Source organism: Cardiocondyla obscurior, linkage group LG02, assembly GCF_019399895.1.
Source record: "Cardiocondyla obscurior isolate alpha-2009 linkage group LG02, Cobs3.1, whole genome shotgun sequence".
Lineage (NCBI taxonomy): Eukaryota > Metazoa > Arthropoda > Insecta > Hymenoptera > Formicidae > Cardiocondyla > Cardiocondyla obscurior.
In genome coordinates, this window is record NC_091865.1 from 7165008 (window position 1) to 7175999 (window position 10992).

General features: G+C 46.6%; 1 protein-coding gene across 4 annotated transcripts; it reads right to left on the minus strand.

The window, feature by feature from the left end:
* Nucleotides 1–250: 250 nt before the first annotated feature.
* Nucleotides 251–10918, minus strand: Cdgapr (GTPase-activating protein CdGAPr). 4 transcript variants are annotated; one of them, XR_011547671.1, is made up of 11 exons: nt 10096–10918; nt 9484–9859; nt 8078–8281; nt 7856–7993; nt 7393–7797; nt 6953–7283; nt 6540–6873; nt 5535–6450; nt 3001–5451; nt 2749–2796; nt 251–2550 (listed from the first exon to the last, which is right to left on the minus strand). XR_011547671.1 is itself a non-coding variant. In XM_070674393.1 (10 exons), the coding sequence occupies exons 3-9, from the start codon at nt 8144–8146 to the stop codon at nt 3016–3018; spliced, it is 4629 nt and encodes a 1542-aa protein (XP_070530494.1). In that variant the 5' UTR covers nt 8147–8281; nt 9484–9859; nt 10096–10918; the 3' UTR covers nt 251–2550; nt 3001–3015. The 4 variants fall into 4 exon arrangements, 1 of the variants encoding a protein (XP_070530494.1); XM_070674393.1 differs by lacking the exon at nt 2749–2796; XR_011547670.1 differs by lacking the exons at nt 9484–9859; nt 10096–10918 and adding an exon at nt 8742–9027 and having other exon boundaries at nt 2749–5451.
* Between the last annotated feature and the right edge of the window lie 74 nt (nt 10919–10992).

Sequence of the window (10992 nt, forward strand, 5' to 3'; positions counted from 1 at the left end):
GAAGTAAAGACTAAAGGTCCTTTATACGTGTCGAGTGAGCTCGCCTCAAGACCGGTGGAAAGCAGCCGGAGGGGAGGTGGGTGCTCGACGTCGAAAGGGCGAAGGGGGTACGTCCGGTCCGTCGCGCGAGATTGCAAAAGGAAACGTTATCGATACGACCCACGCGCTTATTAACCGCCGCCGTTTAATTACTGCGGCCGTGGACGAGAACGGCGTCGCGGAAAATCGGAAACCTCAACATCCACGCGTCTCCGGTGTTTACAGCATTTATATTTATTTCACGTACAACTTGCATATATTATAATTATAATCGACAAACAGTAGTCTCTCATAACGGAAACAATTATTATTAAATGCAATTACAACTAAAGAGGGGCAGAGATGCGCCCAGCCGGACGAGGCGCGAGCCTCCTACACTCAAAAACAAGATTACTATGTCTATATATATATTTATATATATATATATATATGTCTATATATTAGCCTTTGAATATTACAGAATTAGTCTTTGTGTGAATATGTGTATCATTTTATAGGGAACTCTTTATTTTCTATACGGCTCTTAGCGTTATTTCGCATCATTTATCTCTGTCTCTCTCCCTTTCGTGCCCTAGATAAGAATCTCTGTTACTTTGCAAGAATGCGAGAATCTCGGCTTATTAAAAATACACATCGCTCGCGGATGTATTATTATTGCGCGTTATATTGTGCACAAGTGTTCGTTCATTTAGGTACCTCGTTTGTAGGGAGTTGTCTAGTAGACGTCTCTCCTCCCTTCTCTCTCTTTCTCTCTCCACTTAGGCCATTACAATAGCGGATAAAAGTATCCAGGGAGGCGCGTGTAAGCGCGATTACTGAATTCCTAAATATTTTATCGTTAACAGTCAATAATCGGAAAAAGTGCACTACGTATGCAGGGATTTCCGCGACAGATACACGACTAAGATATTCGAGCCTGGATATGGGGCGAACGAACAATCGCGGAGGAGCAATATCAATTCCTAATTACTGCGCTATAAAAAATCTACCAGTAAAAAAAAAAAGGTGATGCCAAAGAAATGATTTTACCGTTTAAGTAATCGACGCTGAATAAACAGAAACAGTCGCGCGTTCGATACGAAAACCACGGTTCCAAGTGCTCGCCGCGCACGCGAGAGAATTTTAACGCTAAAAACTAATCCTAATTAAATGCCTTCAGAATTTGCAAGAGATCAGAACGTATGTTTCCAGCGTACGACTCTCTCAGAGTATTCAATTTGTTCGTCACGTCCGCGAAGCACGACCGAAATCGTACTCGACAATTAGCATCGACAATTAGTGCCAGTCTTATTAAACGGTTACTTAAACCGTATTTAAAAAGAAGAGAAAAAAAAAACGGTCAGCTTGCGTCTTTGTAAGAAAAAAAAAAAAAAAGAAACTTTCGCAGGTAAAAAACAACACGTCCTTTCTTTCAGAAGACACCAGTTAAAAACCGCAAAAGAAAAAGAAAAAAAAAGATAATAAAATAGAATAAAACTGATAAATTAAATTCGCTCATAATAGAGATGAAATAAGGCGAGGTAAGGTAAGCAAGATGCTGCTTAATAATCGAAATGTAATGAACGCGAGGCCGATACGCATTTAGTATAAGTCTTTACTTAAGATAGACGAACCACTAGTAACCCGATAGTAATCTTGATTTTAAGCAAGCCTTCCGTCGACAAGCGCATTGTTATAGAAATCAATATGTTACATGCATATTAACTAACCAAGAGAATTAACATGTTTTCAAAAGATATATCTGTGGATATCGTCATTATGGACCAGTCCATAACGCGAGAGTAACATTGGCGCGCGAATGAAACGTCCAGCTCGACGTCGCGCGCGAGTTCGCTGAGACTTCCTACGCGGCGAACTCGCGACGTGCAATTCAGTTAAACTTTACGTGCGCACCAGAAATTTTTCGCCCAGGAGAAAAAAAACCCCGTTCATCCAGATTTCGATGAAGTTATAATTTCGTAGGGGAAAGACGGCGGCCAGATTTTGCGCGGCGCATAGAGGAATTCTCTCTGAAAATAAATTTCAAGATTTTTTTTTTTTTTTTTTTTATAAGAGATTTTTACAACGTAAAAGCAACAGGTGAGAGTCTATCTTCTCACGCGACGTCGTCAGAATCCGCACGAGATATTGTTAACCTCTGGTGCACACGAAGCAACTGAAATGTTACATGCGCGTTCTTTTTTTCGCTAGCATAACAGTACAAAGAATATGAGTAACTATAAAAATCAAATAATATTAATAATAATAATTACAAAGAGAACCGTTATTAAACTTCTAACAGTAATAAAAAAAAAGAAAAAAAAATTGAAAACTTTTCTTCGAGTTTGTAATAAATTAATAATGAGCTTTGAAAGCGTTCGTACAATTCAGCTAACAATGGCGATCGATGATGCGAAGATGAGTCGTGAATCGCGTAACTCCTTCTATTATCCTCGTCATAATTCATCTTCATTATCATCCGCGATATGGCCGCGGCATTGGTGAGATTCAAGTGAAAGCGATTTAGTGGATCTAGCAAAAGAGCGTTTGGCAAAGTTACATGAACAATAAGTCATCGAATGCCAAAACGGCATTCGCGAATAGTACAAATAAGCCCAAGTTAGCGTGCATACTTGGGATATAAATTCATTAAAAATATTCGAGCGCGTCGTAAAGTGATATATAATTAAAAAAAAAAAAAAAAAAAAAAAGGGTATTCTGTATTATTACCGTTCAGATATACGTCCGCTCAACGTCCCGCCATTCTAATTAGTTGCCCTGTAATCGTAAAACAAAGCGAACGAGGCGTTAAGAACGAGGTTGCGAAACTTCATTACGGTAGATTAATTCGATAGCCGCCCTACAATTTGCACTTGTTCTAAAATACAGGTAAATGGATATCGTATTGCGCGTTAAATCAAGAACTTATTTATGCTGCTACTACGGGGAACGAGCTCGTTCCCCGTCCTTTCTTTATCTTACCAAGACTGGATTTCATCAATGAAGAGGCCTCGAAGTCCTCTGTTTCAACCTGGTTAATAACGCTTGCTCGCTTTCGTCTTCGGTTTTCGATGAAACACCGCGAAAACTCTCCGACCGGTACTTGTCCCTCAAAAACGTCCTTCTCTCCTCTTTGTACTTTTCGATTCTTTCTCTACACTGCGGATCTCCCAAGTCTAGGCCGCCGAGGTTTCGCAACTGGATCTTTTCGGAGGCGCTCGAGCAGGTGCCGGTGCTGCTGCCAACGTTAGGCGTCGAGCAGTGCTGCGCGTCCTCGGACGTCGGTTTCACCGATAACGAGATGTCTCCTGTCATTCGGTTGAACTTAGCCTCGTCCAGAGAACGGCTTAGCGCTGCTCGAGTTGCCCTCGCGTGACGCGCTCGTAGGCACGGCGGTAAATGCTGCGACGACTCCTCAGATTTGCCTCTCGCGCAATCTAACTCTTGTCTCATTTTACTCTCTCTAACAATTTCCCTACCAATCTCCGAATCAAAGCTCCTTCGCTCCCTAATTGTATCGCTTTCATATTTTCTTCTTACGGGCGTGGACACGTCTCCTACCGCACCTCCGGACAATCTCTGTAAAGCTAACTCCTGCAAAATCGCCGCGGTGTCTCGTGGTGGAAGAACCACCGCATCGTCGATGGTCGAGGACGAAACGTTCGTGAATGTATTCGGGGTGTCCAACGTTTGTTCCATCAGCTCGGACGTCCCTTCTGGTGCATGAGCCACTTCACAAGGTTCGGCCGCATTCTCCGATGGAATTCTAACTTCGATGTTGCCTCGTATTTGAGTAGCTTGCAGGTTGGCGCATTTGTGACTTTCGTCGGTGCGTTTGGAAGCGCATTTTCGTATTTGTTGCGTGTTCTGCTGCTTCTGCGAATTATTGTATCCAAAACTTTGGCACTTTTTCGACAGTCCGTTCGTGCAATGATCATTGTCACGATCACCACGTGTGACGTTTGTCTCCTTATCGTTTTCGGATTTGTTCGAGAATCGCGGATGATTCGTTACGTGTAAAGTGCGTGTCGTACTATCTCGTTGCGCACTCGTATCTCTCGATAGACAACGATAGTTCTCAAAGGTCTCCGTTTCTCCAAATAATTCTTTATCATTACGTATTTCGTTCCGATTTGTACCGAATACGTTCGCATTGTCCGCTTCGATGTAACACGCGCGAACCTGTTGTTGCTGTTCCCTCGCGTTGGACTCTTGACTCGAGTTAACATCCATCGTAAGATGAGAAGAATATCGATTGCCATTCTCTCGATCGCGTAATCGGGAATGGGCGTCGTCCGTGAGACTTTCTTCGAGACTGAAATTCGTCTGAGAATCGATGCCTTCCCGTTCATGTTTGTGACTCACGTACTTCTTCGTGTCGGTAACATCAAGTATCATTTTTTCGCTTTCTTGCATCGAGGCACGGTTTCCCGTCGAATTATCGACTCCAATGTGAAATACGTCCGCGGTCGGAGGCAGCGTGAGTTCCAGCAGCGTTTCAGAGATATTTTCAGACGTTGGATTGACGTCGCTTTCCACATAAGAATCGTTCGGACTTGTCGATTCGCTAATCGGCGTCACAAAAGTAGTAGCCGTCGTTCCTCCGACGATAACCCAATCGCCGGAATCGTTGTTGCTGCTTGTCGCACGCAGATGATCCGTATTTACAAAGACTTTGTCGGAATCGTCGCAAATTACGAATCCGGACTCCTGCAGCTCCTGCATGGTTTGCTCGCATGACATGGGAGAATCGAGATCGGTTGTATTGGGTGGCAGCCTCGGCAAGTCGACCACAGTGGAAAGAGTATTTGGCGGATCAGTAGATTCATTACAACCTTTAGTCGTTTCTTCTTTTTCTTTATACGATTTAGACGAGATTTCCACAGAATGCAAGCTTAGCCCGCTCATCATATCTTTGCGAGATATTCGGCCAGTTACAGGTTCTTCGCATGAAGATAATCTGTTACACGACATCATCTCCGTATCGTTGAAAACCGAAGCAACTGCGCTCGATTCAGTGACGATACGATTATCGGTATGTGCAAGCGATGGAGTCGCGTTTCTATCGTGCAATTCTGCGCGCCCGTCGTAAGTTATAATCCTTTCACATGGCTCCAATCTCTTATCCTGGGTTTCTAAATTAACAGATAATCTGTGGCTGCGATCCGACGATTTTTCAGAAGATGACGCACATGTTTCTTTCAATTTATTCGTACCGCTTCCTTCGCGCTCGTCGCCAATCTCTAATGGTAAAGTAAAACTCCGAAAACTTATTCTGGGGCTATTAGCTGGTACCGGTGATGTGGAGTGAGAAGTGCCCTGCAACGTGGCGGGCGTTAACGGAGTAGATGCTTCCGACAGCAACGGTAGATACCCTGGCGTTTGTAACGGAGACGGTGTATCGATACTGTGAATATCCGCGCTTGTCATAACCTGAAAAAATTCAACAAATTAAATATAACATTCATATGTATATACATGTATAAATAATTTGATAAATAATTTGTGTTAATTACCTGATCAGGACTTTGGCTATCTATGAAACGTAATTCAACGTCGCAATGTAATCTTTCTTCTAAACGAGATCGTTTTCTCTTGGATCCGCCAGTTGCAGCGGCACATTGACTCCCTTCGGTTCTTTGCCGTCGTGGTGACGCTTCTACTGACGCTACTCCACCACCTTCCTCTTCTGAAAGCATTCTCATCTCTCGTTCTTCGAGATCAAAATTGAGTTGTATTTCTGAGAGATCCAACGGCGAAGAAGTGCTAGGTGCGTCGGCTAAGTGATCAAAGTAAGAGTCGTGTGAAACGGAACGACTGTGCCCACAGGTTCTAATAGGAGGAGGCCCTCCTAGAAGAGGACCCAGTCCATCCTCGCCGTCTAAACTATCGGCGCTTTTGACGGGTCTCAGTCGTCGCAAGGAGTTCATAGAACTCGGTGCCGCTTCCGCTTGAGGTGGCGTGCCAATTTGCCTAGTTTTTCCAACAGCGCCTCTTCCAAACAGTGCTCTCCAATTTAACGAAGGCGATCGTTTCGAGCCATTTCGCTTACGCGGCAGTTCAATGACAGTGTGATAGCGCAGAGGTAAACCAGCCGGACCCGCTCCTACTTCTATGTAATCAGGTTCGCCTCTGAGACTTCTGTTGCGCGCCTCTTCCAAAGTGAGTAATCTCGCGGATGTAGTGATCGCCAAAGACTTTGGTCTACCGACAGGACCGTCGCCGAATATGAGTTCCGCGTAGCAGACTAGAAATTCCGTCACAACTGCCTGGACTCCGACGCCCTGAAGTGCTGCTACGCCACCCACTTCCAGTTCTTTACACCTCAAGAGATTAGGCGCCCAGACGATCGCTACATTGCGCGGAGTCATGCCTGTTTCCGTGCCACGCGCGGCTACTCTTACTAGATGACGCATCAGATATTCTAATGTCCTGTATAGTTTTAGTAAAGATTAGAATAAATTACTGAATCATTGTTGAAATAAAAAATTAATTCAACGAAATAAAAATAAAAAACAAACCTATAATGCGGCGGCGGCAACTTTCTAACTGCGTCTCTCATGCGTCTCAATCTCTCAGCGTCGCTGCTAGCTTGAACCGCATTGACGAAAGTGGAGTAAAGCTGATACGTGCACAACGGATTTGGCAACTCTCTAAAGTACATCTTTAATAACGATGCTACGGAGTGGATATCTTGCAGAATACTCTCATCGGAATGCAATGCTGGTACTCTATCTTCATCGAAGGCGTTCCGCAATTTCTGAATGTTGGACGTCACGCCACTAAGACGATATATACCGTCGACTAGACCATGTTTCTCTATGAATTCCGCACAGCACGTCAAAACAGTAGGTACTACAAAACGTAATCTTTTTCGTCTTCTTTCTTTTCGTATATATCTGAATTATTAAAAGTACATTAGCATAAAATTTACCGTCTTGGCCAGAGTTTAGCAAATGTTCACCCAAGTCGCAACCAAATACGCGCTCTCGCAGTATACCCGATTGCTTTAATCTCCTTCTAGAGGGCCGATTCAATATAAAGGATCTAAAAAAGGCGATCAATTTTCCGTGTTTCCGTAGCACGGGCTTTACTGGTAACTTCGATCTGACCGTCGTCGAAACCGTCAAGTGACGTGGCACTTTGTCCCCGATTACGGCGACGCATTCGGCCGGAAAAAATCCAACCGCGAAGCCGTGCTTTCCACGCCACCACGTACTTTCCCCTGGAGGGGGCATGTCTATAACGGATATCATGTCGCCTACCTGTTTATTACATAAATTGTTTCAATCAATTATCGTACGAGCATTCACTGTATACGAGTTCATAAGTTAGCCAATTGTACTCTAAGCAAAAATATTTTAGCGAGATTACCTGAAAAGAAATCTCATCTTGGGCTTGAGCGGTGTAAGGTCTCACCGCGTACGCCGCGGCGACAGCTGGAGTATTGATAGGGCAGGAGTCCGATTCTGGTACAAGAATCCGTCGTCCTCTGTTATCGAGTTGTAACCAATTCAACACTGGGCCGCAGTTTAGGCCTTCGTGGTTCAGCTGCGAGAACCGGTTCAAGTAATCTTTTAGTATATCACAGGCATTTTTTGGCCGAACATCTGGAAGCTTCGTTAAGGAGGAAAACTTTCTGTCGAATATGCAGCGGTGCAGCTGCTTGTCGAACATGACGAAGTTGTCATAGGACCTCTGTAACGTCCAGCATGCGTCTCCGGATGTTATTCGAACGGCATAGCTCTCCGAATCGTTGGAACCTTCGTTGACGGATACCTGAAAACCGAGTTGTGTCTTTTAATCAGATCTCGCGCGTGTCTCGCGTTTATCGTACCTCCAGAGTACCAAGCTCAACGTGCTCGTAGTGAAAATGAGCACACTCGTCAAGTTTCGGAAAGCGCGCGATACTGCTCATGTTGCTGCCAGAACTAACAGGCGTTCCGAGATCGTCCGTCCGATTACCGCCCAAGCTCTGCAATTTCGTTAAACAAATGAGCACTCGAGTTCGTCTAAACTTTGCTTTAGTACAATGCTAAAATGTAAGTAAATGTATTACCTTCGCCTGAGACTCAATATCAGTGAGCCGATGGGCACGAGGCCTTTCTTGCGTCGACGGCCCAGGCATCGTTTGCAACCTTTCCGTGGACGAGGACGAGGTGGACGAGGATCTAGGCCTTTGACCCGATTTTTCACGCGCCAGGGTGACGGCAGATCTTCACCTTCTTCTCGGGCGAGCCATCTCTTCCTTCCTGCAGTATCTCTACGCAGACACCACGCAAAACTTAATCATTTATTCCAGAAACACGCTAAACTCAGACGTCCTCTCACTCGCATTGTTCGCAGAACAATTCCTTCTGAGGTCTCGTTATCTTCGAACTGTAGATAACGAATGCATATCAATAAATCTGTTTATCAAAGTACGTCGTCAAAAAATCGATAGAAATTCGAGCGTCTTTGCGGGGCACGAGGCAATTATCGACCGCGACGTTCGTGTGAGATAAGCAACTGCTATCCGAGGCCGGATAAGTCCGCGACACTTTTTTCTCTCCCGTGTCTCGCCATATGCGCCGCACGCGTTTATTTAACGGCCTCGAAGCGGATCTATAGGCGAAAGCTGCGGCGAGTAAAAAAAAAAAAAAGCGAGAAGCCATGGCTCCATCTCGAGACGTCGTAAACATCCTTACCGCTAAAACACCGATAAACATTTCTTACGAATTTACTTAGAACCCTCGTCGTCTCGGGTGACAGTTGGACCGGACGTTCTCGGGTGGACGTCGATTCCTTGTCGCCGTGGATCGCTTCAGGGCGTATCGGGCCGCAGAGAACGCGCGCGGGGGGGACACAGTCGGCCACACTTAACAAGGCGAGTCTATTATCTAAGGCGCGCGGAAGTGCCAATAACCCGAAGGCGCGCGACAGTGCTCCGGGACGCGGGGGAGCAATCTCAGCGGGATCGCCGAGCCGGAAGCTGCGAAAAACGATACGCGAGCGTAACAAAGTAGCGGATCCGCGCACGCGACTCACGCGAACGAGGGGGAACCAGCGCGACGGGTATATTTACATCGCGATCGCACCGCGACGTAAACGGCGGAAGAGGGCACGGGGGAAGCGTGCGGGGAGGAAAGAGAGAGAGAAGGACGGGTCGGATCTTTCCGCACCGGCGAAGTCGCGAGCCCCGCGAACAGCTGTGGGCCTCCGCAGCCTCCCCGCGAACCCCTCTGCCGCCGCCCGAATCTTCGGGGGATATAACGGCGCTATTATGTCACTCGCGATCTCGCGCGCTCTCTTTTTTTCTCTCTCTTTCTCGCGTCCGGCGGTACGTCCGACGCCTCGTCGCGCACACTCGGACGAGCGCAAGGGGGACGAGAAGAGAATCGCGATGCGACGCTACTCATTCTCGCGTCCTCTCTTCCTCCCGCGGTGTCGTCGCCAAACCGGCCGCAAGGGAGGGACGCAACGTACCCGATTATGAGAACCCCTGTTGGCCAGCCGGATGTCCCGTCGCGCGCCGGAGAGGAACTCGTCTCTGCTCGCCTCCGTTTGCCTCCTTTTACGTCCTTGCACCAGGGCAACGTGAGGCTGGCGGTGGACGCGGGCCTTCGATCCGCATCACCGTTCCGCTTGAGAGACACTAGACACACACCCGTCGGCGGCGGGGCGGCCGCCAAAAGCTAACCCTCTCGTCGACCAAGCCTAGCGACTTATCAAAGACGCTTCTCTCGCTGACCGCCCGCTGCCCGCGCCACCCGCGCGCTCCCGGATCTGCCACTACTCCCTCGATCTAACCTGCAACCTCGCAAGTCCAGTCTAACCTAGCTTGACGCGTCCGGAGCCAATGCTGCCAACATCCAAACAAGACCTCTCATTTCAAAACGAACATCTTCACTGGCTTGGATTAAATTCCGATTTATTTAATTTGTACAAAAGCGCCTAAAAATAAAAAATTATAAAATATCCAAAGAATTTGATCTATTTATTTTATCTACAATTAACCTATCCCTAAAGATTAACATTATTTTATGTCTACTTTCTGATTCAAGAATTAAAATATATGTTAAAAAAAAATCAACGTACAAATCGATTGCTAAAGTAATTCATTCGCATTGATGGATTAAGTTTCGGTTAGTTCACGTTATTTCGAAGTCTCGTTTCTCGTGTTCTTCCCAGCTTCGTCCTTCTGTTTCTTTCGATGGTCAGGATGGTCGTCTTGAGATAGGATCGATAACAAATCGGCCGTGAGCACAGTTTGCACGCCGGATGAGTTGCTTGACCGCGACAGCTCGAAGCAGCGGTCCCGAAAATCCACGTTTGTGCTGTGCCTGATGACATCGCTCAGCGCGATACTCAGCGCTCGACAGAGCCTCGACTTCCTGTCCGAATCGCTCTGTGTGTTGTCCCTGCGATCTCCGGTTCCCTCGCTCATCCTCGAATTTCACAAACATTTTCCTAGCCCGCCTCCATCAGGAAATCAAGACGACGCGACTTCGTTCCGCAAACACGGCTGTTCCTGGTAATCAAAAGCGAGATTCAATTTTCCGCGCCACGCTCACGTTCGGAAACGATAATCTCTAACCTCGATTATATTCTAGCCAAAAACACTTTCCGCGAAACAAGCTTCAACAGGAATAATTCCGGCGGTTTAAAATAATTCTGGGCTGCAAGCTTTTTAACTTTTCTTCCTCTCGAGCTTCTCGAACGATCGCTCCACCCGCTCGAACAAGTTTTTATTTCCCGAGCGTGCCGCAAAGCCGTCGCAGTGCCACCTTTCGCCGGGGTTACGTTACCTCACGTGCAAAGTCGCGAACACTCGGATGGTAGGAGCGAACGCGGGGTGGCGACGACGGCACGTCGGAGTATGTACTTTTTTCTCGGCCCTTTTTATCTCGCATTTAGCGCGCTGACGATCCAGTAGCGCGCGTGGTACGGGAGAAAAAAAATTTTTTCCTTACGAGTTACATGATCACGCGGTGA

What these genes read in the sequence shown, in the direction of transcription:
- Cdgapr (XM_070674393.1), bottom strand. Translation starts at nt 8,146, where the DNA reads ATGCCTGGGCCGTCGACGCAAGAAAGGCCTCGTGCCCATCGGCTCACT. An exon ending in AAGATGAGATTTCTTTTCAG is followed by an intron (nt 7,284 to 7,392) that starts GTAATCTCGCTA and finishes TGTAATAAACAG; the next exon opens with GTAGGCGACATGATATCCGT. An exon ending in ATAGCCAAAGTCCTGATCAG is followed by an intron (nt 5,452 to 5,534) that starts GTAATTAACACA and finishes GAATTTTTTCAG; the next exon opens with GTTATGACAAGCGCGGATAT.